This window comes from Lupinus angustifolius, chromosome LG20, assembly GCF_001865875.1.
Source record: "Lupinus angustifolius cultivar Tanjil chromosome LG20, LupAngTanjil_v1.0, whole genome shotgun sequence".
Lineage (NCBI taxonomy): Eukaryota > Viridiplantae > Streptophyta > Magnoliopsida > Fabales > Fabaceae > Lupinus > Lupinus angustifolius.
In genome coordinates, this window is record NC_032028.1 from 19,950,089 (window position 1) to 19,977,225 (window position 27,137).

The 27,137-nt window shown below is 29.6% G+C and overlaps 3 protein-coding genes across 4 annotated transcripts; all 3 read left to right on the forward strand.

Moving 5' to 3' along the window:
• On the forward strand, positions 5,188 to 7,589 carry LOC109335109 (GDSL esterase/lipase 7-like). Of its 2 annotated transcripts, none has more exons than XM_019571181.1 (5): positions 5,188 to 5,582; positions 5,961 to 6,082; positions 6,450 to 6,698; positions 6,820 to 6,913; positions 7,359 to 7,589. In XM_019571181.1, the coding sequence occupies exons 1-5, from the start codon at positions 5,345 to 5,347 to the stop codon at positions 7,571 to 7,573; spliced, it is 918 nt and encodes a 305-aa protein (XP_019426726.1). In that variant the 5' UTR covers positions 5,188 to 5,344; the 3' UTR covers positions 7,574 to 7,589. The 2 variants fall into 2 exon arrangements, with proteins under 2 accessions (XP_019426726.1, XP_019426725.1); XM_019571180.1 differs by having other exon boundaries at positions 5,192 to 5,582; positions 6,820 to 7,072.
• LOC109335226 (phytosulfokine receptor 2-like) lies at positions 7,997 to 11,797 on the forward strand. Its single transcript, XM_019571341.1, has 2 exons — positions 7,997 to 10,777; positions 11,660 to 11,797. Exon 1 carries the CDS (start codon positions 8,014 to 8,016, stop codon positions 9,745 to 9,747), a length of 1,734 nt encoding a protein of 577 aa, XP_019426886.1. The 5' UTR covers positions 7,997 to 8,013; the 3' UTR covers positions 9,748 to 10,777; positions 11,660 to 11,797.
• LOC109335541 (leucine-rich repeat receptor protein kinase EMS1-like) lies at positions 9,886 to 26,718 on the forward strand. The gene is made up of 2 exons (XM_019571676.1): positions 9,886 to 10,705; positions 26,495 to 26,718. Exons 1-2 carry the CDS (start codon positions 9,886 to 9,888, stop codon positions 26,716 to 26,718), a joined length of 1,044 nt encoding a protein of 347 aa, XP_019427221.1.

Consider the following 27,137-nt stretch of genomic DNA (forward strand, 5'->3'; position numbering starts at 1 on the left):
TGGATTAAAACAATTCTGCACTCAACCTAACTTTCAATCAATGTGAATGGCCAGAATGCTTGTTTTTTCAACTACCTAAGGGGTGTGAGACAAGACGGTCCTCTATCTCCCTTTCTTTTCGGTTTAGTAAAAGATGTCCTGAGTAGAGGTAATTCAAAGCTGGTCAATGAAAACAAGATTAGTCATATCTCTGGTCCTAGAAGATTATTCACTCCTAGCCATGTGCTATATGATGACAACATCTTAATCTTTGGCCAACGAATTAAGAGGGAATTGCATGCTCAAAAACAGATGATTGCTACTTATGCTCAAGCCTTTGGGTAGTGTGAACACCCATTTTTCTCTGGCCCAGAAAAAGCCCAAAACTTTTTAAATAAAAAATAATAAAATTCTAAAGATGATTTTCTAAAAATAATAAAACTAAACCAGTTGTCGAGGTTCCTAAATCTAAGCGATTAGGTTAACTAAAATAACAAAGCCAAAATATAAAAGTCAAACCGATTATGATAAGGTTCCTAAATCGAAGTGATTAGGTTAACTAAAATTCAAACTCAAAGTAACTCAATACCAAAAAACTGATTTTTCAAAGTTATTCTAAAAAAATATAATAATCATTAATAAAGAAAAATAAAAGATGAATGAATTAAAGATTTGATTGGATTATCAAATAAATTAAAGATTTGAAATATGTATTTGAATCGTATCATATCAATTTGATTAAGTTGCGTGAATCACCTTGAAATAAGTAAATCTTTAAGGATTCAAAAATCAAATCAGAGATTGCATATGAAAAACACAAATCATATCAAATTGATTGCATCCCAATATGAGTATGGTAAGAATTACAATCGTATCAAACAAATGATATGAAGATTCGTTACTAAATATCTTTTGTGATTTAAAAAGATTATCTTCACCTATCATTGAGTAATGCAATGATATTAAGATGGTTTAGAATCGATTAAAAATATTATCTAGAAAAAAAAAATTTCTAATTTTATGTTTTGTAGAGCCAAATATTTATTTTTACTCACCGGGGGTATTACAACAATTTTGGGTTTTAGAAAAATTATTAATCCCTCGGGGTATTAACACTTAATTTGGATTTTTATTTTTTAAATAATTTTAAATTCAATTTTTTTGTATTAAAAGTCATAATCAGGAAAACCCTGATTGTTTGGATATGAATTAAATAAAAATCTAATTTTTTCTTTAACTTCCTCCAAACCATAATGATGGGAATCGGAATTTGAGTTTCAATTAATAAAAACAAATCAGATTCCACATTTATTCTCTCAAAGAAATTAAATGAAAAGTTTTGTAAATGTTAATATACGTAGGCTATAAATAGTAGCATATGCCAAAGAGTAAAGGGTTCCTCAAAAATCATCTTACAAAAAAAGCTCTCTCAAGAAAAACTATCTCTCACAAAAGACCTCTCTCAAAAGGAGCCATCATTTTCTCAAAATAAACATCTCTCAAAAGAGATCCTCTCTTAAAAAGAGCCCCCTGAAAAATAGCAAAAAATAATGAGAGTTCTATCCTCTCAAACAAATAAAACTCACAGCACCCAACCATTTCTCATCAACAAAACATATAAGAAAATGACCTCCAACATAATCCCCATTACACAAAAATCCTTACACAAAAGAGGTAGAAAAAAACAGAACACCTAGCACAAGCGTTATATCAGAATCACTACCATCTGATGAGTCATGATCTGGAGTATCTCTCCTCTGCTCTATAACACCACATGCGTACATGCAAGCAGACAGAGAATTTTGGACTGTGCGGTTGGATCTCCTACATCTCAGGTGTTCATTCAAAGCATGTTAACAGGTTAGAAATCCACACCATAAAATTAGTAAAATGTAAAAATAAAAATTGTCAACCACATAAAGGATGAAGGGATTGTCGCTCAGGGGGCTTCTTTCCTTTAACTCATCCTTCGGACGGTCGCGCTACACCGCTTCTATTCTTAATTAAAATACTCAACCAATAAACGTTTTTCTACTAAAGAACTACGCAAGCCTTGATTCCCTATCTAAATTGAGATACGTAGGACCAATGTTCATCTTGTTAGGCACAATAATTTTTTTTTTCCCTTTCAAATAAATAATTAAATAACCAAATAAATTTAAAATATAATAAACTCATATAATTTAAATGAAGGGTATCGCCTAAGGCGGGCGGGTAGGGTGCTAATACCTTCCGTACCTTGTAACCGACTCTCGAACCTGGATATCAAAAATCCAAAGCCCAATGTGATTGGGCTAAAAATATTTTTCTACATTTTTTACCATAAAATGTAGTGGTGACTCTAACAAAGTCGTGTAACCGAAAATCGGGACGCGATAGCTATCTTGTCAGGCATAACTAAAAATAATAAATAGTTTTGCTCATTTAAATTAATTAACTAGATAATTTAATAATAATAATAATAAAAAATAATAATAAAGTCATATATTATAATGAAGGGTACCGCCTAAGGCGGGTAGGTAGGGTGCTAATACCTTCCATACCTTGTAGCCGACTCCCGAACTTGGATATCAAAAACCCAAAAGCCCAAGGTAATTGGACTTAAAAGATTTTTCTACATTTTTTACCATTAAATGTAGTGGCGGCTCTAACAAAGTCGTGCAGCCGAAAATCGAGGCGTGACAACCGGCGACTCTGGTGGGACTTTTTTGAGAGAGTCCGACCCATAATCAATGAAATGTGTGTCTGTTTGTTTATTATTATTATTTTTTCTATTTGGTTAATTTCCAACAATACAAAAATTGCATGCTTAATTATTAATCGTATGTTATGATATCAATATGAATTACATGCTTAATTATTAATTGTATGTTATAAATATGAATTGCATGCTTAATTATTAATTGTATGTTATAAACATGAATTCCATGCGTAATTAAAAATTATATGTTGTATGTATGAATTCTATGTTATAAATATTAAGTGTATGTTTTATGTATGTATTATTTTGTTATTGGGTGATATATCATGTACATATTTTAGTCACACACATATGCCCTACACTCGGGTATTAGTGATACCTTTTTGAATAGAAGGGATACTAACCTCACTAGTCGCGGTCTTTGCCGCTTCTAAGTATTGGTGATGTGGACCACTCATATTGTTACCTCCTATTATGAGTTAGCCGCTCGAGTTGGTCTCCTGTGTCTAACATCATAATATTTGGGTTTCTCTATTGGAGAGAGATACAATATGGGCACCTTATAGGGAGTCTAGAACTTACCAAGGGCGTCCATTGTATGTTAGAACCCTATCCTAGGATGTTGTACTTGTTGTGAATCTTGTGATTTGTATCATATTTGTAGTATAGCATATTGTTTGGAATTTTATCATGTAAAATAAAAATCATGTAAAATATCGCACCCTTGAGGGGGAAATCTTGTTCCCCCACCAAGGGGATTGTTACAAAAATAAATATGGCAATTTATTTTGGCCTTAAGCTAGCCTGAATGTATAATTTATATATATATATATATATATATATATATATATATACATGTTCAATCGTAATGATGGCTAAACCACCCCCAAGATAGAGTCCATTATCCTAAGGGGCACGCATTTTGTATTTTTGGGCATTTCATTCATCATGCATTAATAAAAAAATACATCATTCAAAAAATTCATTCTTGAATGCATTAACATAAAAAGTACATATTCAAACATTCATTCAATTATCCATTCATTTATGCATTAAAAAAAATTATTGATTGACTTATGCATTCAAAAATAAAAATATTCATTGATTGACTTATGCATTAATTTATGCATTAAAAAATAAATTTTTTATTGACCTATACATACATACCTACACACATAGATATACGAAAGTCCATCATCCACTATTTATGCATGTATTCATTCATCATAAAAAACTATCATTCAAAATAATTCGTTCATGCATGCATATAAGTAGAATATATTACTCATACATTCTTTTAATTAGCTATCCATACATGCATTTAAAAAAGGAAATAAAAAGAAAAAATACATCATTCATACATTCTCTTATTTATTTATATATTTATCCATTCACTCATGCATCAAAAAATATATAATTTATGCATTCATATATAAAAAAAACACATATGTATAACTCAAACATTTATTCCTTCATTGATACATTCCATTACTCATTCATACATTCAAAATGAAAAAGAAAAATACATCATTTAAACATTCATTTACTTATGTCTACATACATTCACTAAAAAAATAAAAGTACATTCCTCACACATTCATTCATTTATGCATTCAAAAGTGAAATCCATTCATTTATGCATTCAAAAAAGATAAATTCATCTTTCATTAACTTATGCATGCATTCATTATAAATACATACAATAAAATAAACACAGCATTCACTTATTCATCCATTCATAAAATAAAAAATAATATAAAAACATTCAAACATTCAAACATTCTACTCCATGTATTATTATATCATACATTTTAATCTCATACCTCACCATATTATTGCATTTATTGTAATAACTCCTGTCATCTCATCACAAAAAAAAAAAACGTTTCATACACCTTCTCATAGATTTCATGCATTCAAAGTCTCATACATCATAAAAAATCAATCACATGCATGCATCATATGCTTTAAAAATACTAGTCTCACATCATTCATATATCAAAGCATAAATGCAATGCATCATCATTTTTAAATAGCCCAAGGTCGACGTCACTTGCATTTCATGCATCATTTTGAGTAATAGATTACATTTCAATCGATATAACATGATAAAAAAGAAAAAAAGAAAAAGAAAAGTTCACTTCATGCATATCATGCATCAATACGAAATCATTTTTCTACATACATCCTATTTCTAAGGGCACTCATCAATTGAAGATTGATTTTAAGAACAATATTGTTAGACTCGACTGAAAGCAATTAATATCGAAACATGGATAGGTGATCCCCATTTGTTGCTAAATAATGTGGGTCTAAAAGACAATTCTAGCTTTAGTGCCAACTCATATACGTAATGGCGTGCAACGTGCTTTTACATGAGAATTTATTGTTCAATAAAAATCTACTTTACGCTCATTTTGATGCATATTTTATGTTCAAAACATGTTATTAGCAACCTTATTCATGTATATTATGAGTTACATTATTCGAGTATGTCATGAAGTCCACACTATTTGCACATCTTTTATAGGCAACATCCTACTAAATTCATGTGACTGGTCCCCTCTTTTCAGAAACCTAAAGCACAAAAGATATCATATATAACTTGACTCATTTTCCACTTTCATTATATTATAAACTTCTTGAAAATTTGGAAAGTGTCAAATGAAAATGGCTAAGGTTTTTCTTATTTTGTCATTAGTTTTCCTTCACCTAATGTCCCCAATTTGCACCCTTCCACTTGCACCTGCATTATATGTGTTTGGTGACTCCTTGTTTGACAGTGGTAATAACAATTTTCTGCCAACTTTTGTAAGAGCCAATTTCTTGCCTTATGGTTCTGATTTTGCCAATGGTTCCACTGGAAGATTCACTAATGGAAGAACTATTGCAGATTTTATAGGTATCATTCTTTCTGAAAATTTATTATTGTTTGAGAATATTTTTCATTTTAGTCTATTTAGTCTTGTGATGGTGATTGCGATTGTATTTATGGCAATCGTGAATAGAAGCATAAAATTAAAATTGATATATCCAACCTCAATTATATGCAGTTGTTGAGACAATCAAAATCGTAATATTGCAGCCTATGATCGATTATGAATCACAATTTAATAGTTACAAAAATTTCTTCCTTGCATTATAGATTGTTTATTCATTTCTTTCATATATTATACTACTGATTAATTAAAAAAAATCTATTCCATTAGCCACTTTCACCTTGTCTATTTTTGTTGTTGGTTGATTTCATAAATGATAAAATGCATTTTTTTGTGATTAGCTGAATATCTTGGATTGCCATATTCTCCACCATACCTGAGCAGTAAAGGTCCAAGTTCATTAACTGGACTCAATTATGCCTCTGGTTCATGTGGAATTCTGCCAGATACTGGAAGCATTCTTGTAAGTGTGTATATATATATAATTATATATGGGTTGAATATCAGAATATGATTTTCTTTCAATATTGATTAATTTTTTCTTCCCTGTTTTATGTTTATTTTGATTGAGATTTTTTGCTTTTTAAATTGTTAAAAAGTAAACAATTTTTACTTATAAAATTCTCCCTCAGGAGGGGAAGGTAAGATTTCAATGGGGTAAGCCTCTTAAATATTAAATTAGAAATAAAAAATGGTACTTCTTTTCTTTTTGGTGAATGGAGAAAGTTTTTTTTTTTAAGCAAAGGGTGAAAAAACACCCCACTCATATATTAGAAAGGCTCATAAAGGAGAAAGTTGATTCACTTAACCAAATTATTGGAATTTTGAAGGGAGAATGCTTGAATTTTGAGGAACAAATTAACTTGTTTCAAAGGACAATTGAGAAGGATTTACCCCAAATGCTCAACAATTCAACTCAGTTATCTAAACACTTGTCAGAATCTATATATTTAATCTCCATAGGGAGCAATGACTACATCAACAATTACCTTGAAACAATGTATTACAATACAAGCAAGCTTTACCTGCCTAAGCCCTTTGCTAAACTCCTCATTTCCAACCTTTCCCAACAATTTGAGGTACAAAAACTTATCCCCTTTAATTTTTACTAGAAAAACTTACATGGGTTTATTGATTTTCTTTATGAATCTAATTAATCTCATGTTGTTACTTGTTTTTTAAATTTGTTAACCATGATAGAGATTGTACAAGTTGGGAGCTAGAAAGATGATATTTTTTGACATTGGACCCTTAGGGTGTATCCCATCAATCTCAAGAACACATGCACATGAAGGTGATTGCATAGAGGAAATAAACCAAATTGTGTCATACTTCAATGAGAGGCTCCCTTTTTTGTTAAAAAATATGACATCCAATCTTCCAGCTTCCACCTTTGTTCTTGGTCATGCCAATTCACTAGGCTATGATGCAATCAAAAATCCATCAACTTATGGTAATTAAAAATCCCAAACAAATAACTAATATGGACACATATTTAATTGGAATGCATGGCTAATGTATAGTAATATATTATACACTAACATCCAATAATATTTTGGCAAATCAGTATTTATTGATATTTCTATCTTTTAGTTTACAAAAGAATGTACATATATCAAAATATTAGTGGATGTTGGTGTAAACATTTGACACTTATATTAACTACCACTTTAGTTTAATTGGTTAGTTTTAATCTCTATCTCTCTAAATCATGTCCATATATATATATATTTTTGTAGGTTTGATAGATGCAAGCAATCCATGTTGCACCACTTGGGGAAATGGAACTTCAGGGTGTATCCCAATGTCAAAACCATGCATAAACCCAAACAAACATTTCTTTTGGGATGGTTATCATCTTACAGAAGCAGTGTATTCAATCATAGCATATGGATGTCTATATGATAGATCAGCATGCACACCATTGAACATTCAAGAGCTTGTCAAAATGTAATTAAATGATTCAACTTTAATGGTTATAAAGTGATATGTTATTAATAATATTGATTTAAAGTTCTATGTAAAATAAATGAATTTATTATTAAAATACATTTATTTACTTAAATAATTTGAGTAGAAAGATAAAATACTTAGTTTTATAAATAAATACAAGTTTTGATAAAGTACGTACAATTATTAACTAATTGAATGATATTCCCATCCTTTTTAATATGTAAAACTACACAAAATTGTCTTATTAAAGGACTTGAGGGAGAACCACACAAGTCTTAGCTTAAAGTGATCCACAAAAAATTGTGATAATAAACAAATTCCCACATAAAATTTGCCACGATAAACAAATTGCTCACTCAAGTTGTCTTGCCCCTTAGCTTATAATAACCTACAAACATAAATATCCCAAAAATCATTCCAAAGAGAGTTGAGTTGATAACCATGTTTACTTCCAGGTTCTATCTTTTTTGTCTTGTAACCATTCTATACATTTGTTTACGTGTTGGAAATTCCAACATTAAGAAATGTGTAGAGACAGAAAAGAATGATCTTCTAAAGTTCAAAGCTAAACTGATTGATAAAAATGACTTACTATCATCATGGAAAGGTCAAGAAGATTGTTGCATATGGAAAGGAGTTACATGTAATAATTCAACTGGTCATGTAACCATGTTGAAACTCCAACCTCCATACATCAACCTTGATATTATACCACAACTTGGAGGTAACATAGATTCTTCACTATGTCAATTGCACCATCTAATTTCCTTAGATCTCAGTTTTAATCACTTGGGAGGAAAAATCCCCCAGTGCATTGGCTCACTTGTTCAATTGACATACTTGAATCTTGAAAGTAATGCCCTTGTTGGTGCCATTCCTCATTCTCTAGGAAACCTCTCCAATTTGCAAAGTCTTGACCTTGGGAACAATGAGTTTTTGTTTGCAAATGACCTTGAATGGGTCTCTACCCTTTCTAATTTGACATACCTTGATCTTTCATATAATAATCTTAGTCAGGTTGTTGATACACTATCACCATTAACCAAACTCCCTTTTCTACGGTCTGTTATTTTAGATTTTTGTATACTCCATCAATTCAATCTGAAATCTATTCCCCTTATAAATTCTTCCAATTATGTACTTGCTCTCAGTCTCGAAGGTAATTACTTGAGTTCTATATCATGGGTGTTTAATTTTAGCAAAGTCATCGCATATCTTGATCTATCATCTAATTCTTTGCAACAAAATATTCCAGATGGCTTCGAAAATATGACTTCTCTTAAGTGGCTACTTCTTTCAAATAATAAACTCCAAGGTAGCATACCAAAATCCTTTCCGAGTTTGTGTCAACTTGAGATATTGGATCTATCTTCCAACAAATTATTTGGCCAATTCAGTGATTACATGCAACATTTGTGTTCAAGAGGAAATGTTATAAAAGATTTGATACTTTCAGATAATCAATTAAATGGGACACTTCCTTATAATATTGGTCAACTTTCTAATCTCGAAACTTTGTCTATCCATTCAAATAATTTTAGTAGTATCATCAATGAATCACATTTTTCAAACCTATCCAACTTGAGATATTTGTATGTGGACCAAAATCCACTTTCATTCAACTTGAGTTCAAATTGGATTCCACCTTTCCAACTGATTGATCTATCTGCATCTTCATGCAACTTGGGTCCTAACTTTCCATTGTGGCTCAAACATCAAGAGAAACTAGAGTTATTGGAAATATCCAATAATGATATTTCAGATTATTTTCCTGAATGGTTTTGGAACCTAACTCCAGGTTTGGCATACCTGAATGTCTCACATAACAAACTTAGTGGAGCCTTGCCAAAATCAATATCAATACTAAGTGTGGAAGCTGGATTATCAGAAGTTGAATGGGATTTTAGTTTCAACAGTTTTTCAGGTCCACTACCTAATTTTCCACCACAACTAACTGTTTTATCTGTCTCAAATAATATGTTTTCAGGGTCCATATCTTCTTTTTGTGGAACATCATATCAGAATTTAGCTTATCTTGATATGTCTAGTAACTCCTTATTAGGGAGACTATTGGACTGTTGGGGGCAATTTCAAAAATTACAAGTCTTGAATTTGGCAACAAATAATTTCTTTGGGAGAATACCAGATTCTTTTCGCACTTTACAAAGTATTTAGACAATCCATTTAAACAACAACAATTTCACTAGTGAATTTCCATCTTTGGCTCATTGTAGCAACTTGAAGTTGCTCGACTTTGGGGATAACAATATCGAAGGAACAATACCAATATGGATAGGTGAAAACCTACATCAAATGATCGTTTTGCGCCTACGAGCAAATAAATTCCAAGGAAGCATACCTAAAAGTCTTTGCAATCTATCATATATTCAAGTATTGGACTTGTCTAACAACAATATTACAGGGGACATACCTCAATGCCTTGATCGCATAATTGCTTTGTCAAATACAAAATTTTCAAGAAAACCAATTTCCTATGAAACACTTGCATATGCTCTTGGCTTTGGAGATTACAAATTTGTCTCGTTCAGCGACAAAGCAATATTAGCATGGAAAGGGGCAAATAGAGAATATGGGAAAAATCTTAGATTTCTAACAACCATTGATCTCTCCTGCAATCAGTTAATGGGAGAGATACCTCAAAGTATGACAATACTTGTTGCATTAATTAGCTTAAATCTTTCAAGCAATTATCTCATAGGATCCATTCCCAAAAACATTGGTCATATGAAAAGGTTGGAATCACTTGACTTGTCAAAAAACCATCTTTCTGTTATAATTCCCGATATCCTTTCAAACTTGACTTTCCTCAGTTATATGTGCTTGTCATTCAACAACTTATCTGGGAAAATGCCAAGCAGCACCCAACTACAAACCTTTGATGCATATACATATATAGGAAACCCTGGCCTTTGTGGACCCCCATTGTCAAAGAATTGCCTAGAAGATAGCAACAACACTCATAAAAATGTTGATGATGATGATAGATTCATAAGCTTTGGGTTTTACATGAGCATAGGACTTGGATTCATTATTGGATTTTGGGGAGTGTGTGGAACTTTAGTCCTTAAGACTTCATGGAGATATTCCTATTTTCAGTTCTTCAACAATATGTGTGATTTGTTATATGTGCAACTTCTTCTCTATATAGCTAGAATGAGGAGATTTCAAGTCCAAGACTAAAAAGGTAAGACTATTAATATCAATCTCATCTTTTTAATATGGAATGTTACATTACTTGTTAGTAGTAATGATGATAGAACATTAAAACATCGTTCAATTTATGTAGTCAACTTTACCTAATAAGATTAAGAGTTAGTTGTCGTTATTTTTACATTGTTTATTAAACATGATCTCATTGCGATTAAAAATGCAATACAACAACCAAACATTAGTTTATTAGGCGCCACTCAACAGATGCAATGGGGCACCTGGGTGGAATAGGAGGATGAAATGTTGTGGCTAGCACCAACACTTACACTCCATTTTGCATATGATGTTTCTTCTTCAATTCTTGGTCGATTTATGTGAACTAATACTTCATTCCTAAGTTTTTGTCCTTCTACATTCAAATTTGGTCACAAACCTTAGTTTTTACATTCTTTATGAAGTGTCAAGGTGCTAGGATTGATGCTTAGGAACCACTCTTGTTATTTTTAGCTTCTTTCCCTAGTTTAAGTACCCTTAATTGATCTTTAGATTTTTTATCATTTGTTCCCCTTTCTATTATTGCATTGTAACGTCTACAATTAAGACTAATTGATATTTTCATTTTTTTGGGTACAAAATTGATATTTTCATTTTTTTTGGGGTACAAAATTGATATTTTCATTTACCAAATCAACTAATAATTACTTGTAACAACTAATACCTAATTATCTAAATAAATTCTAACAAAAGTAACTTACAATCTAATAATAAACTAATAATTAGGATAGATAAATAATGAATAATATTTTAAGAACCTAAAACATGCATTTAACTTTGTATACCTTGTTCGCTAATATTTAATGATTGCATGGACTCCATGTAGTAGTTAAAATAAGTTTTTCCCCTCTACATTTTGCAGGTGATGCTACATTTTAGAAGAAGACATGAGAAGATATATTGATCAATTTTATAGACATATAAGCTTTTGATTTGATTGGTTTCAGATATTTTATAGGCTATTTCTGTATCACGACTTTAAACACTACAATTTTCTACTTCTATTTTTTTATATTATATACTTCCCGTGCAATTAACAATAAATCATTCCATCTTGTGAAACTTGTACTGGCTTCTATTGAAAATAGTGGAAAATAAAATAAATAATGTGCATGACTTCAATTATTTGTTGTTGCTTTGCTTCAATGTTTTAAATTATTCAAATTGTATATCAATTTTAATGAAATCACTTACAGAATAAAATATATTCGCATACCAGGAGATAAATTATATTCTTCAGCCACTAAAATTATGACATGTGTCATATTTAATCATTTTTTACATTTTTTTTAAAAACTAAAATATAGTACACATGTCATAATTTTAGTGACTAGATGAGATAATTTATCTCCTGGTATAAGAAGATACTTTATTCTCATTACTTAAACTCTTCTCTTAAGGCTGGTTGTTGCCAAATCTCTATTCAAACACTATGGTTCTAATTCCAAAATCAGCTAATGCTGATAGAATTGAGGAATTCAGACCTATTACTCTTGATAATTTTCAATTCTAAAAAGTAACTAAGGTTTTAGTTGATAGATTAGCCTTAATTGCTGCTAGAATTGTCTTTCAATAGCATAGCGGTTTCATCAAAGATAAATATATCCAAGATTGTATCTGCACATCCTTTGAAGCAACTAATCTAGTTGATCACAAAATATTTGGTGGTAATCTGGCAACAAGCTGGATATTAGGAAAGCATTTGACACAATGGATTGGAACTTTCTGCTTGATACCCTCAAGGTTTTTGGTTTTCATGAAAAAATCATCAAGTGGATTAAAACAATTCTGCACTCAACCTAACTTTCAATCAATGTGAATGGCCAGAATGCTTGTTTTTTCAACTACCTAAGGGGTGTGAGACAAGACGGTCCTCTATCTCCCTTTCTTTTCGGTTTAGTAAAAGATGTCCTGAGTAGAGGTAATTCAAAGCTGGTCAATGAAAACAAGATTAGTCATATCTCTGGTCCTAGAAGATTATTCACTCCTAGCCATGTGCTATATGATGACAACATCTTAATCTTTGGCCAACGAATTAAGAGGGAATTGCATGCTCAAAAACAGATGATTGCTACTTATGCTCAAGCCTTTGGGTAGTGTGAACACCCATTTTTCTCTGGCCCAGAAAAAGCCCAAAACTTTTTAAATAAAAAATAATAAAATTCTAAAGATGATTTTCTAAAAATAATAAAACTAAACCAGTTGTCGAGGTTCCTAAATCTAAGCGATTAGGTTAACTAAAATAACAAAGCCAAAATATAAAAGTCAAACCGATTATGATAAGGTTCCTAAATCGAAGTGATTAGGTTAACTAAAATTCAAACTCAAAGTAACTCAATACCAAAAAACTGATTTTTCAAAGTTATTCTAAAAAAATATAATAATCATTAATAAAGAAAAATAAAAGATGAATGAATTAAAGATTTGATTGGATTATCAAATAAATTAAAGATTTGAAATATGTATTTGAATCGTATCATATCAATTTGATTAAGTTGCGTGAATCACCTTGAAATAAGTAAATCTTTAAGGATTCAAAAATCAAATCAGAGATTGCATATGAAAAACACAAATCATATCAAATTGATTGCATCCCAATATGAGTATGGTAAGAATTACAATCGTATCAAACAAATGATATGAAGATTCGTTACTAAATATCTTTTGTGATTTAAAAAGATTATCTTCACCTATCATTGAGTAATGCAATGATATTAAGATGGTTTAGAATCGATTAAAAATATTATCTAGAAAAAAAAAATTTCTAATTTTATGTTTTGTAGAGCCAAATATTTATTTTTACTCACCGGGGGTATTACAACAATTTTGGGTTTTAGAAAAATTATTAATCCCTCGGGGTATTAACACTTAATTTGGATTTTTATTTTTTAAATAATTTTAAATTCAATTTTTTTGTATTAAAAGTCATAATCAGGAAAACCCTGATTGTTTGGATATGAATTAAATAAAAATCTAATTTTTTCTTTAACTTCCTCCAAACCATAATGATGGGAATCGGAATTTGAGTTTCAATTAATAAAAACAAATCAGATTCCACATTTATTCTCTCAAAGAAATTAAATGAAAAGTTTTGTAAATGTTAATATACGTAGGCTATAAATAGTAGCATATGCCAAAGAGTAAAGGGTTCCTCAAAAATCATCTTACAAAAAAAGCTCTCTCAAGAAAAACTATCTCTCACAAAAGACCTCTCTCAAAAGGAGCCATCATTTTCTCAAAATAAACATCTCTCAAAAGAGATCCTCTCTTAAAAAGAGCCCCCTGAAAAATAGCAAAAAATAATGAGAGTTCTATCCTCTCAAACAAATAAAACTCACAGCACCCAACCATTTCTCATCAACAAAACATATAAGAAAATGACCTCCAACATAATCCCCATTACACAAAAATCCTTACACAAAAGAGGTAGAAAAAAACAGAACACCTAGCACAAGCGTTATATCAGAATCACTACCATCTGATGAGTCATGATCTGGAGTATCTCTCCTCTGCTCTATAACACCACATGCGTACATGCAAGCAGACAGAGAATTTTGGACTGTGCGGTTGGATCTCCTACATCTCAGGTGTTCATTCAAAGCATGTTAACAGGTTAGAAATCCACACCATAAAATTAGTAAAATGTAAAAATAAAAATTGTCAACCACATAAAGGATGAAGGGATTGTCGCTCAGGGGGCTTCTTTCCTTTAACTCATCCTTCGGACGGTCGCGCTACACCGCTTCTATTCTTAATTAAAATACTCAACCAATAAACGTTTTTCTACTAAAGAACTACGCAAGCCTTGATTCCCTATCTAAATTGAGATACGTAGGACCAATGTTCATCTTGTTAGGCACAATAATTTTTTTTTTCCCTTTCAAATAAATAATTAAATAACCAAATAAATTTAAAATATAATAAACTCATATAATTTAAATGAAGGGTATCGCCTAAGGCGGGCGGGTAGGGTGCTAATACCTTCCGTACCTTGTAACCGACTCTCGAACCTGGATATCAAAAATCCAAAGCCCAATGTGATTGGGCTAAAAATATTTTTCTACATTTTTTACCATAAAATGTAGTGGTGACTCTAACAAAGTCGTGTAACCGAAAATCGGGACGCGATAGCTATCTTGTCAGGCATAACTAAAAATAATAAATAGTTTTGCTCATTTAAATTAATTAACTAGATAATTTAATAATAATAATAATAAAAAATAATAATAAAGTCATATATTATAATGAAGGGTACCGCCTAAGGCGGGTAGGTAGGGTGCTAATACCTTCCATACCTTGTAGCCGACTCCCGAACTTGGATATCAAAAACCCAAAAGCCCAAGGTAATTGGACTTAAAAGATTTTTCTACATTTTTTACCATTAAATGTAGTGGCGGCTCTAACAAAGTCGTGCAGCCGAAAATCGAGGCGTGACAACCGGCGACTCTGGTGGGACTTTTTTGAGAGAGTCCGACCCATAATCAATGAAATGTGTGTCTGTTTGTTTATTATTATTATTTTTTCTATTTGGTTAATTTCCAACAATACAAAAATTGCATGCTTAATTATTAATCGTATGTTATGATATCAATATGAATTACATGCTTAATTATTAATTGTATGTTATAAATATGAATTGCATGCTTAATTATTAATTGTATGTTATAAACATGAATTCCATGCGTAATTAAAAATTATATGTTGTATGTATGAATTCTATGTTATAAATATTAAGTGTATGTTTTATGTATGTATTATTTTGTTATTGGGTGATATATCATGTACATATTTTAGTCACACACATATGCCCTACACTCGGGTATTAGTGATACCTTTTTGAATAGAAGGGATACTAACCTCACTAGTCGCGGTCTTTGCCGCTTCTAAGTATTGGTGATGTGGACCACTCATATTGTTACCTCCTATTATGAGTTAGCCGCTCGAGTTGGTCTCCTGTGTCTAACATCATAATATTTGGGTTTCTCTATTGGAGAGAGATACAATATGGGCACCTTATAGGGAGTCTAGAACTTACCAAGGGCGTCCATTGTATGTTAGAACCCTATCCTAGGATGTTGTACTTGTTGTGAATTTCTCCTAACAAGGAGATTATCATAAAAATAAATATGGCAATTTATTTTGGCCCTAAGCTAGCCTAAACGATAAAAATATAAGAAATATAATTTAAAATATATATACATGTTCAATCGTAATGATGGCTAAACCACCCCCAAGATAGAGTCCATTATCCTAAGGGGCACGCATTTTGTATTTTTGGGCATTTCATTCATCATGCATTAATAAAAAAATACATCATTCAAAAAATTCATTCTTGAATGCATTAACATAAAAAGTACATATTCAAACATTCATTCAATTATCCATTCATTTATGCATTAAAAAAAATTATTGATTGACTTATGCATTCAAAAATAAAAATATTCATTGATTGACTTATGCATTAATTTATGCATTAAAAAATAAATTTTTTATTGACCTATACATACATACCTACACACATAGATATACGAAAGTCCATCATCCACTATTTATGCATGTATTCATTCATCATAAAAAACTATCATTCAAAATAATTCGTTCATGCATGCATATAAGTAGAATATATTACTCATACATTCTTTTAATTAGCTATCCATACATGCATTTAAAAAAGGAAATAAAAAGAAAAAATACATCATTCATACATTCTCTTATTTATTTATATATTTATCCATTCACTCATGCATCAAAAAATATATAATTTATGCATTCATATATAAAAAAAACACATATGTATAACTCAAACATTTATTCCTTCATTGATACATTCCATTACTCATTCATACATTCAAAATGAAAAAGAAAAATACATCATTTAAACATTCATTTACTTATGTCTACATACATTCACTAAAAAAATAAAAGTACATTCCTCACACATTCATTCATTTATGCATTCAAAAGTGAAATCCATTCATTTATGCATTCAAAAAAGATAAATTCATCTTTCATTAACTTATGCATGCATTCATTATAAATACATACAATAAAATAAACACAGCATTCACTTATTCATCCATTCATAAAATAAAAAATAATATAAAAACATTCAAACATTCAAACATTCTACTCCATGTATTATTATATCATACATTTTAATCTCATACCTCACCATATTATTGCATTTATTGTAATAACTCCTGTCATCTCATCACAAAAAAAAAAAACGTTTCATACACCTTCTCATAGATTTCATGCATTCAAAGTCTCATACATCATAAAAAATCAATCACATGCATGCATCATATGCTTTAAAAATACTAGTCTCACATCATTCATATATCAAAGCATAAATGCAATGCATCATCATTTTTAAATAGCCCAAGGTCGACGTCACTTGCATTTCATGCATCATTTTGAGTAATAGATTACATTTCAATCGATATAACATGATAAAAAAGAAAAAAAGAAAAAGAAAAGTTCACTTCATGCATATCATGCATCAATACGAAATCATTTTTCTACATACATCCTATTTCTAAGGGCACTCATCAATTGAAGATTGATTTTAAGAACAATATTGTTAGACTCGACTGAAAGCAATTAATATCGAAACATAAGACATTCAAGAAGATAGAGAACTCCTAGTTTGTGGTTGAGTCCATACTCGATAGTGCATTGTCTTCAACCCCAGCTAAATTGGAGACCAATTTGAAAAATTATCCTCACTTGAGGTCCCCAGTCAAGGTTAAACTACTCATGCATTCACTCATGTTCCATGAGTAAAGATTTATTTTCTAATGTGCATCTTGTTAACAAGTATATAGCATTGATCATGCAAATTTCACCATCTCATCACCCTGTTATCCCACACTACACTCTGCCAATCATATTTACCCAATAAAAGAATATATAACCAAATAAAATCAATCTATGCATTAAAATGAGATATTTGATTAAAAAATGATTCAAAATTAAAATGGAGGATGATGCAAATGTCAGAACCAAAAAATGATGTACATCTCCAAGTAAATTTTTCTAATGACACAAGGCATTTTTTGTAATTCCTATACTTCTTGGAGATATCCATAGTCACCCCATGCCCTACACTCGGGTATTAGTGATACCTTTTTGAATAGAAGGGATACTAACCTCACTAGTCGCGGTCTTTGCCGCTTCTAAGTATTGGTGATGTGGACCACTCATATTGTTACCTCCTATTATGAGTTAGCCGCTCGAGTTGGTCTCCTGTGTCTAACATCATAATATTTGGGTTTCTCTATTGGAGAGAGATACAATATGGGCACCGGTAGCTTTCCAACAGTTTTCCTTGACATTCAATTATTAAAGAAAATTATTCTTTTACATCAATCATGTGACCGAATGATAAGAAAATACAAAGAACGTTCCTTGCTTAAAGTGCAAAAAAAAAAGCCTACTGAGAATCCTCAATTAATATCTCAGGAAAAAGCAAATATATATACATGTTCAATCGTAATGATGGCTAAACCACCCCCAAGATAGAGTCCATTATCCTAAGGGGCACGCATTTTGTATTTTTGGGCATTTCATTCATCATGCATTAATAAAAAAATACATCATTCAAAAAATTCATTCTTGAATGCATTAACATAAAAAGTACATATTCAAACATTCATTCAATTATCCATTCATTTATGCATTAAAAAAAATTATTGATTGACTTATGCATTCAAAAATAAAAATATTCATTGATTGACTTATGCATTAATTTATGCATTAAAAAATAAATTTTTTATTGACCTATACATACATACCTACACACATAGATATACGAAAGTCCATCATCCACTATTTATGCATGTATTCATTCATCATAAAAAACTATCATTCAAAATAATTCGTTCATGCATGCATATAAGTAGAATATATTACTCATACATTCTTTTAATTAGCTATCCATACATGCATTTAAAAAAGGAAATAAAAAGAAAAAATACATCATTCATACATTCTCTTATTTATTTATATATTTATCCATTCACTCATGCATCAAAAAATATATAATTTATGCATTCATATATAAAAAAAACACATATGTATAACTCAAACATTTATTCCTTCATTGATACATTCCATTACTCATTCATACATTCAAAATGAAAAAGAAAAATACATCATTTAAACATTCATTTACTTATGTCTACATACATTCACTAAAAAAATAAAAGTACATTCCTCACACATTCATTCATTTATGCATTCAAAAGTGAAATCCATTCATTTATGCATTCAAAAAAGATAAATTCATCTTTCATTAACTTATGCATGCATTCATTATAAATACATACAATAAAATAAACACAGCATTCACTTATTCATCCATTCATAAAATAAAAAATAATATAAAAACATTCAAACATTCAAACATTCTACTCCATGTATTATTATATCATACATTTTAATCTCATACCTCACCATATTATTGCATTTATTGTAATAACTCCTGTCATCTCATCACAAAAAAAAAAAACGTTTCATACACCTTCTCATAGATTTCATGCATTCAAAGTCTCATACATCATAAAAAATCAATCACATGCATGCATCATATGCTTTAAAAATACTAGTCTCACATCATTCATATATCAAAGCATAAATGCAATGCATCATCATTTTTAAATAGCCCAAGGTCGACGTCACTTGCATTTCATGCATCATTTTGAGTAATAGATTACATTTCAATCGATATAACATGATAAAAAAGAAAAAAAGAAAAAGAAAAGTTCACTTCATGCATATCATGCATCAATACGAAATCATTTTTCTACATACATCCTATTTCTAAGGGCACTCATCAATTGAAGATTGATTTTAAGAACAATATTGTTAGACTCGACTGAAAGCAATTAATATCGAAACATAAGACATTCAAGAAGATAGAGAACTCCTAGTTTGTGGTTGAGTCCATACTCGATAGTGCATTGTCTTCAACCCCAGCTAAATTGGAGACCAATTTGAAAAATTATCCTCACTTGAGGTCCCCAGTCAAGGTTAAACTACTCATGCATTCACTCATGTTCCATGAGTAAAGATTTATTTTCTAATGTGCATCTTGTTAACAAGTATATAGCATTGATCATGCAAATTTCACCATCTCATCACCCTGTTATCCCACACTACACTCTGCCAATCATATTTACCCAATAAAAGAATATATAACCAAATAAAATCAATCTATGCATTAAAATGAGATATTTGATTAAAAAATGATTCAAAATTAAAATGGAGGATGATGCAAATGTCAGAACCAAAAAATGATGTACATCTCCAAGTAAATTTTTCTAATGACACAAGGCATTTTTTGTAATTCCTATACTTCTTGGAGATATCCATAGTCACCCCATTTGAGCTCAGACATAATGAAAGGAGATAATTTTTGAATAACCCTCAATATTTCAATAGCCTGGAGAGGGTAGCTTTCCAACAGTTTTCCTTGACATTCAATTATTAAAGAAAATTATTCTTTTACATCAATCATGTGACCGAATGATAAGAAAATACAAAGAACGTTCCTTGCTTAAAGTGCAAAAAAAAAAGCCTACTGAGAATCCTCAATTAATATCTCAGGAAAAAGCGCAATATCAATGATCACAAAAAGAACCCTTCATGAAAAATTATCGCCTTAATCATAGGTCATCCTTATCAAAACCTGAAAAATTCTCTTAATAGTTAGAATGTCAAGTTTGAAAAATGTTGAAAATAGAATATAGAAGAAAGGTGAATGGTGGGTATGGGAAACACAAGTTTTATAGATTTGATTGGATTATCAAATAAATTATAGATTTGAAGAAATATAATAATCATTAATAAAGAAAAATAAAAGATGAATGAATTAAAGATTTGATTGGATTATCAAATAAATTAAAGACTTGAAATATGTATTTGAATCGTATCATATCAATTTGATTAAGTTGCATAAATCACCTTGATAATAAGTAAATCTTTAAGGATTCAAAAATCAAATCAGAGATTGCATATGAAAAACACAAATTATATCAAATTGATTGCATTCCAATATGAGTAAGGTAACAATTACAATCGTATCACTACAATGATATGGAGATTCGATATCAAATATCTTTTGTTATTTAAAAAGATTATCTTCACCTATCATTGAGTAATGCAATAATATTAAGATGGTTTAGAATCGATTAAAAATATTATCTAAGAAAAAAAGATTTCTAATTTTATGTTTTGTAGAGCCAAATATTTATTTTTACTCACCGGGGGTATTACAACAATTTTGGGCTTTAGAAAAATTATTAATCACTCGGGGTATTAACACTCAATTTGGATTTTTAATTTTTAAATAATTTTAAATTCAAAATTTTGTATTAAAAGTCATAATCAGGAAAACCCTGATTGTTTGGATATGAATTAAATGGAAATCTGATTTTTTCTTTAATTTCCTCCAAACCATAATGATGGGAATCAAAATTTCAATTTCAATTAATAAAAACAAATCATATTCCACTTTTATTCTCTCAAAGAAATTAAATGAAAAGATTTGTATATGTTAATATACTTAGGCTATAAATAGTAGCATATGCCAAAGAGTAAAGGGTTCCTAAAAAATCATCTAACAAGAAAAACTCTCTCAAGAAAAACTCTCTCTCACAAAAGACCTCTCTCAAAAGGAGCCATCATTCTCTCAAAATAAACATCTCTCAGAAGGGATCCTCTCTCAAATAGAGCTCCCACTGAAAAAGAGCAAAAATACTGAGACTTCTATCCTCTCAAACAAAAAAACTCACAACACCCAACTATTTCTAACATCTCACACTTACCTCTATTCGTGCTCACTCATTCACTCAAATATATGTCTTTTCAACAAAGTTTACTAACAAGGTAACATTTTTTCCTAACAAGTTAATATTTTTTGGTCATTTTTTCTGGATGAGTCTTATTTTATTTCGAATCACTGTTTTGATTTCTCATTATACCTCATTTCAAATTTCTTGGTGTTATTTTTTTGTTAAAATGTTTACTATGTAGTTTAAGCTAATAATGGTACAAATGAATTTTTTTATACAATTTGTAGTTCATCGTATGATATTATACCTTCTTTTGCATTTTATTTGTCTTGGTTGTTCTATTTCACACTATAGTGTACATTTAGTAGTGTTACTTTCTCTATCTATTCCATTGTTTCTCATTCTCTCTCTTGCTTCCATCATCTATTGCCTTTAACATTTTCCTTTTTCAACTTCGTAGTACACATTGGCTCACTCATCATCTTTCTCACATTATATATCCTATGTTTTTATCTTTTAGTCTAACTTTCTCTCAGTTTGTTAATTTTCCCTTATTCTTCTTTAGCATTATGGTTCAGAAACAAAAGAAGGGTTACAAAATGTTATAGAGGTCATGGGAGCTCCAAAGGTAGTAGAAGTAGCTACCTACCAATTGACCAACTTCAAGGCTTAGAGTTTATTGGATAAATTGAATTCTTATTTCTTGTTTATTGTCCATTTTTGACTAATATTGATATATATATTTTGAACTATTAATAGACTTAAACCACTTACTCACTTTCTCATGAGAAAGGAATGGAATAGAATATCATTGAAATTTGAGGATTTCACAAAGGTCTATTTCAAGAATGCTCTGATAGAGTTTACAAACAACATTTTTCACTTAACTTTAGAAAAGAGTAAGCATAAAAGCATATCACTGTAAGTTTTGAACCATAAATTTTTGTGTTTTTAATTTTCATTTGTAATAGTACATCTTGGTTTTGAAAGTATAGTTTTTAATTTTCATGGTTTTATATAGTTTGTGAGAACTGTATGTTATTATTATGAACTTTTATTTTCGTATAGATATTTTATGTGAAAATATTTTCTTCAAATATTTAATAAAAAATGAATACACATGCAACAATAATATTATGAGATAAACAAATTATTTTCAAGCAATTGGAATGTGAATTCACAGACGCAAGAATGACTTTCAAATAAAAAAAATATATGATGATGAATATTAAGAAAATTGTACTTAAAAAATAGTTTAAATAATTAAAATATCATAACATAAACAAACAACTTCATATCATTTGAATAAATTATCCAAACAAAATAAATTAACTTATATTCAGTAGTTCCGGTAAAAAACCCAAATATAAATGGATTATAATCTTAAGAGTTTATAATTTTATGATATAGTTTGACAATTTATAAACTAAAACTAAAAACATAATCTATACAAAACTTACACATTCAATTATTAAAAAAATTATTTTATTTATTTTTAAAAAAGGTTTGTCGGGCTTATAGTAGTTTCCTTTTCCCACTTTTTTATACGTACATGACATATATAAAGCCCACATGGCCTAAAAAACGTTTTAAACTTTCCCAAACCCATTAGGTTAAACACAAATCCGTAATAGCACTACTATGTCAACTCTTTCATTTCGTTTTTTTTCATCCACCGCTTCTTGCTTCTGTTCCCCACTTTCCCCAAACCCTAACTCTAAACAAAGAGAAGGTTAAAGTGACGGCGTCGTTTTGCTGTCCGTCTTGACGCTCATTTCTTCGTCTTGGCCCTCTTCTTTTTTTCCATAACAAAAAATTTAAACTAAAAAAAACGAATAATAATCTATGGCACAAAAAGAATAAGATGTTGTTTTCCTGCAATTATAGATAGACCACGTTTCAAAAGAAATAATTTTATATATTTATTTTAACATGTATAGTTCTTAATATATAAAAAGAATAACAAAAGAGTTGAACATGTTTGATTGAGGTAATTATTCAATTCTATTATATAAAAGTTGAACATTCAAATAATTGAATCACTTACAATTATCTTTATATTTCATTTTCCTTTATGAAATTATACATGTATCTTAGATATCTATATTCAATCAATACAATAATTTGACTTAAATGAACCAATAGTGGAATTATATATTTATATTTGTACCTTAGTGGTTAAATCGAATATGTGGTTTATTGAATGTGTTTAATAGAAATATTAATCTCTATTAAACAATGATCTTATTGAATCTGTTTTATAGTTTAGTATAGAATTATATGTTTTTTTATGGTCCTAATGAATTAAGTATTCTATAGATAGATTAAAATATATCAATTAAAAATAAACATAAAAACAAATTTAAAAGTTTCAATCTCATTTCACTTAGAAAAGTTATTATATGAAAAAATATTAGTTGATGTAACTGATCCTCACTCATCGATCATGCATTAATGATTCAAGGAGTATTATTCCAACAACTCACTTCCTGAATGAACAACACATTTTAACAATTAACCAATGTAACAATATAACTTCATTAACATAAAGTACAAAATAAAAGAGAATGACGAACATTTATTTATTGTATTGATTCATGGAATATATTATATTACCATGAAATGTAGTTATTGTTAAGTCTCTTCTTTGAAAGAAAAAAGAAATACCTGAAAATTGGAAGAGGAAGATAATGGAGAATAAAAATGGGAAATGATAGTAGTGGGTAACATTATATTTTTGGAGCACCTTTGGTGCATTGCTTTGTCTTTTTTAGAAATACCATTCTAAAATAATGTAGTGGAAAGAACAATAACTAAAGATGTGTTATACTTTTAAATTATATAATTTAGGTAACAATTTATTTGAATGTGGTAGTTTTTGAAAAAGTAACTAACGTACAGTGTTTTTTTAAATTAATTCAAATGGGAGGTTTTAAACTATTCTAAAATTAAAAAGTAATAAAAATGATAGTTTTTGAAAACTAAGTAATAATATGAATGAAGGGAACATTGTGTATATAGTTTTCTGGTAGAAAATAGAAAATAGTGAGGGTAAAATAGGGAACTATAAATTACACCACGAATAGTTAGTTATTTTATGTTTTTGCTTTATAAGTAGTATAGATATAGATATAGACGAGAACTCGCCTGAAACATATATTTCTATATGCATATGTGATATATATTCCAAATTTATCATATATATGTTATATGTATTTATGTCTAATTTTGTAATTTTTTATATATTAATCAGGTTTTGGTATCAATTATACCAAACCCAAAAGTTGAATTCAAGTAAAATCTGAACCTAATAATATTAAGTTTCTCCCCATTAAATTAGGATTATGTTTGCACAAATACTCACATGTTCGATTTTTATTATCATTTTTATCTCACAATTTTATGTATAGTTCTTAATAATATTTAAGATGCTACAAAATGATAAATAATTTATAATTGTGAGATAATATAATTTTATTAATAGTTAATTATTTTATCTCAAAATTATTATTTAACATTTATAAATTATTTATCTCACAATTTTATTAAAATGGAATAAAATTATAGTAACTATAATACTATAATAACAATAATTAAGAACTATGTATTATGTTTTGATATATTTAATTATTATATTCATCAATTGGAATGTTAAATAAAATTAATAAGAGTATTATAGTTGTCATAGCTTTAACAACAAAAGTTGATTTTATTTGGATATCCCAATTTCCATTTTGCTGCTACACAAAATTATTAACATACATAAGTCCCACAAAAATTATATTATGTTAGATTTGAAATCTTGAGAACTTAAATTTGTTGGTGATAAATAATTTATTTAATATTTATTTAATTTATACATGTCAAAGTCCTATTGGTGATAAATAAGTTAGGCATAGAGAAATAATATAGAGATGTAATAAGAGAAACCAGCTGAATGATTATTGAGTCAAAATTAGTTAAGATTTTCTTTTATTTTATACAAAAATGTTATTAAGTGATAAATATAAAGTAATATATGAGGTTCAAGAAACTTTGTTTGTATTTTGTTTTTAATGTTTAATTTAGGGTAGCAGAGCAATTATGAAGATGGAAATAATTAAATAAATGAAGAGGGTGAAGTATGTATATAGGTATAGGTGGAGATTATTAATTTCTTTGCTATAAATGAAGTCTGTGTTTCAACCAACTACGTGTCCTGCATCTCAGTATCTTATGTTCTACGCGGCATCATTATATACACCATTCCATTCCTTGCAACCTGCGCCTTGAGAGGTTGCGGACACGGAACACTTAAAATAATAGAAGAACAGTAAAAATAAAATGAAAGTATTTGATTTATTATAGAAGAAATTATTAATTTTGGACACTTAAAACACACTACAATAACAGTCACAACAATTTGAATACTACAAATTCCAAAAGCATACTGTTTAAAATTTAAAATAAATGAAAAAAAAGATAAATTCAAATTTGAATTAAAATCCTAGAATTAATCGTTAAAGATGATTAATTAAGTTGTTAACAACCGTATATTAATTTTGATTCCCTAAATGAGTGGTAAAGACATTGGAAATCAAGAAGAAAAATCAAGCATTTATTGCATTGACCCTGCAAATCCCATTGAAATCTCCATTTTTTAATCCCATTTACAAACACCATTTTTCACTTAACTTTAGAAAAGGGTAAGCATAAAAGCATCAGTTTTGAACTAGAAATCTTTGTGTTTTTAATTTTCATTTGTAATAGTAGATCTTGGTTTTGAAAGAGTTAGAGAGGGAAAAAGGTAAAGTTTGGGTTGAAACAATATAATTTATTTATGCAATTACTAAAGTTGAAATATTTATTTTCTCTTTCTTCTTCTTCTGTGAGGTGTTTCTGGAATTTTCCATTTTCTTCAGTGATGAGCCAAATCCACCCACATCAACATTCCATAACCGCCGATCCAAAACCCGATTCTCCGGTGACGGAACTCCAATCTACGGTTTCTCCAAATGCTAATTCTCTCGACTCAGAGACCCAAGATTCTAGGGTTACAGTTTCTTCAGAGGTAAATTTTGAACTTTCAGATCAAAAAACTATTGATCGATTCGATGATTTAAACAATAGAACTGAGAAGTTTTGAGGTTCTGATACCAAATTGAAATCGTTGTTATCAGAATTCAATGATTATGTTGCTGGAATGAGAGATAGTGATTTAGGTCATGGTTTTGAAATTGGTGATATGGTTTGGGGGAAGGTGAAAGCTCATCCATGGTGGCCTAGGCATATATATAATGAAGCATTTGTGTCGCCCTCAGTGCGTAGAACTAAGAGGGAAGGGAATTTGTTGGTGGCATTCTTTGGAGATAGTAGTTATTGGTGGTTTGAACCATCTTAATTTATCGCCTGGGCATATATATAATGAGTTATTTTTACAGTAGTAGACGAAGGCATTGTTGGTATATAATGTTAGAATTTTTCCCTTAGCTATACTTCATTAATCTAATTTGTCATTATTCCATTTTGCTCTTTTTCAGAAATGTCATATGCAGACTCCACATT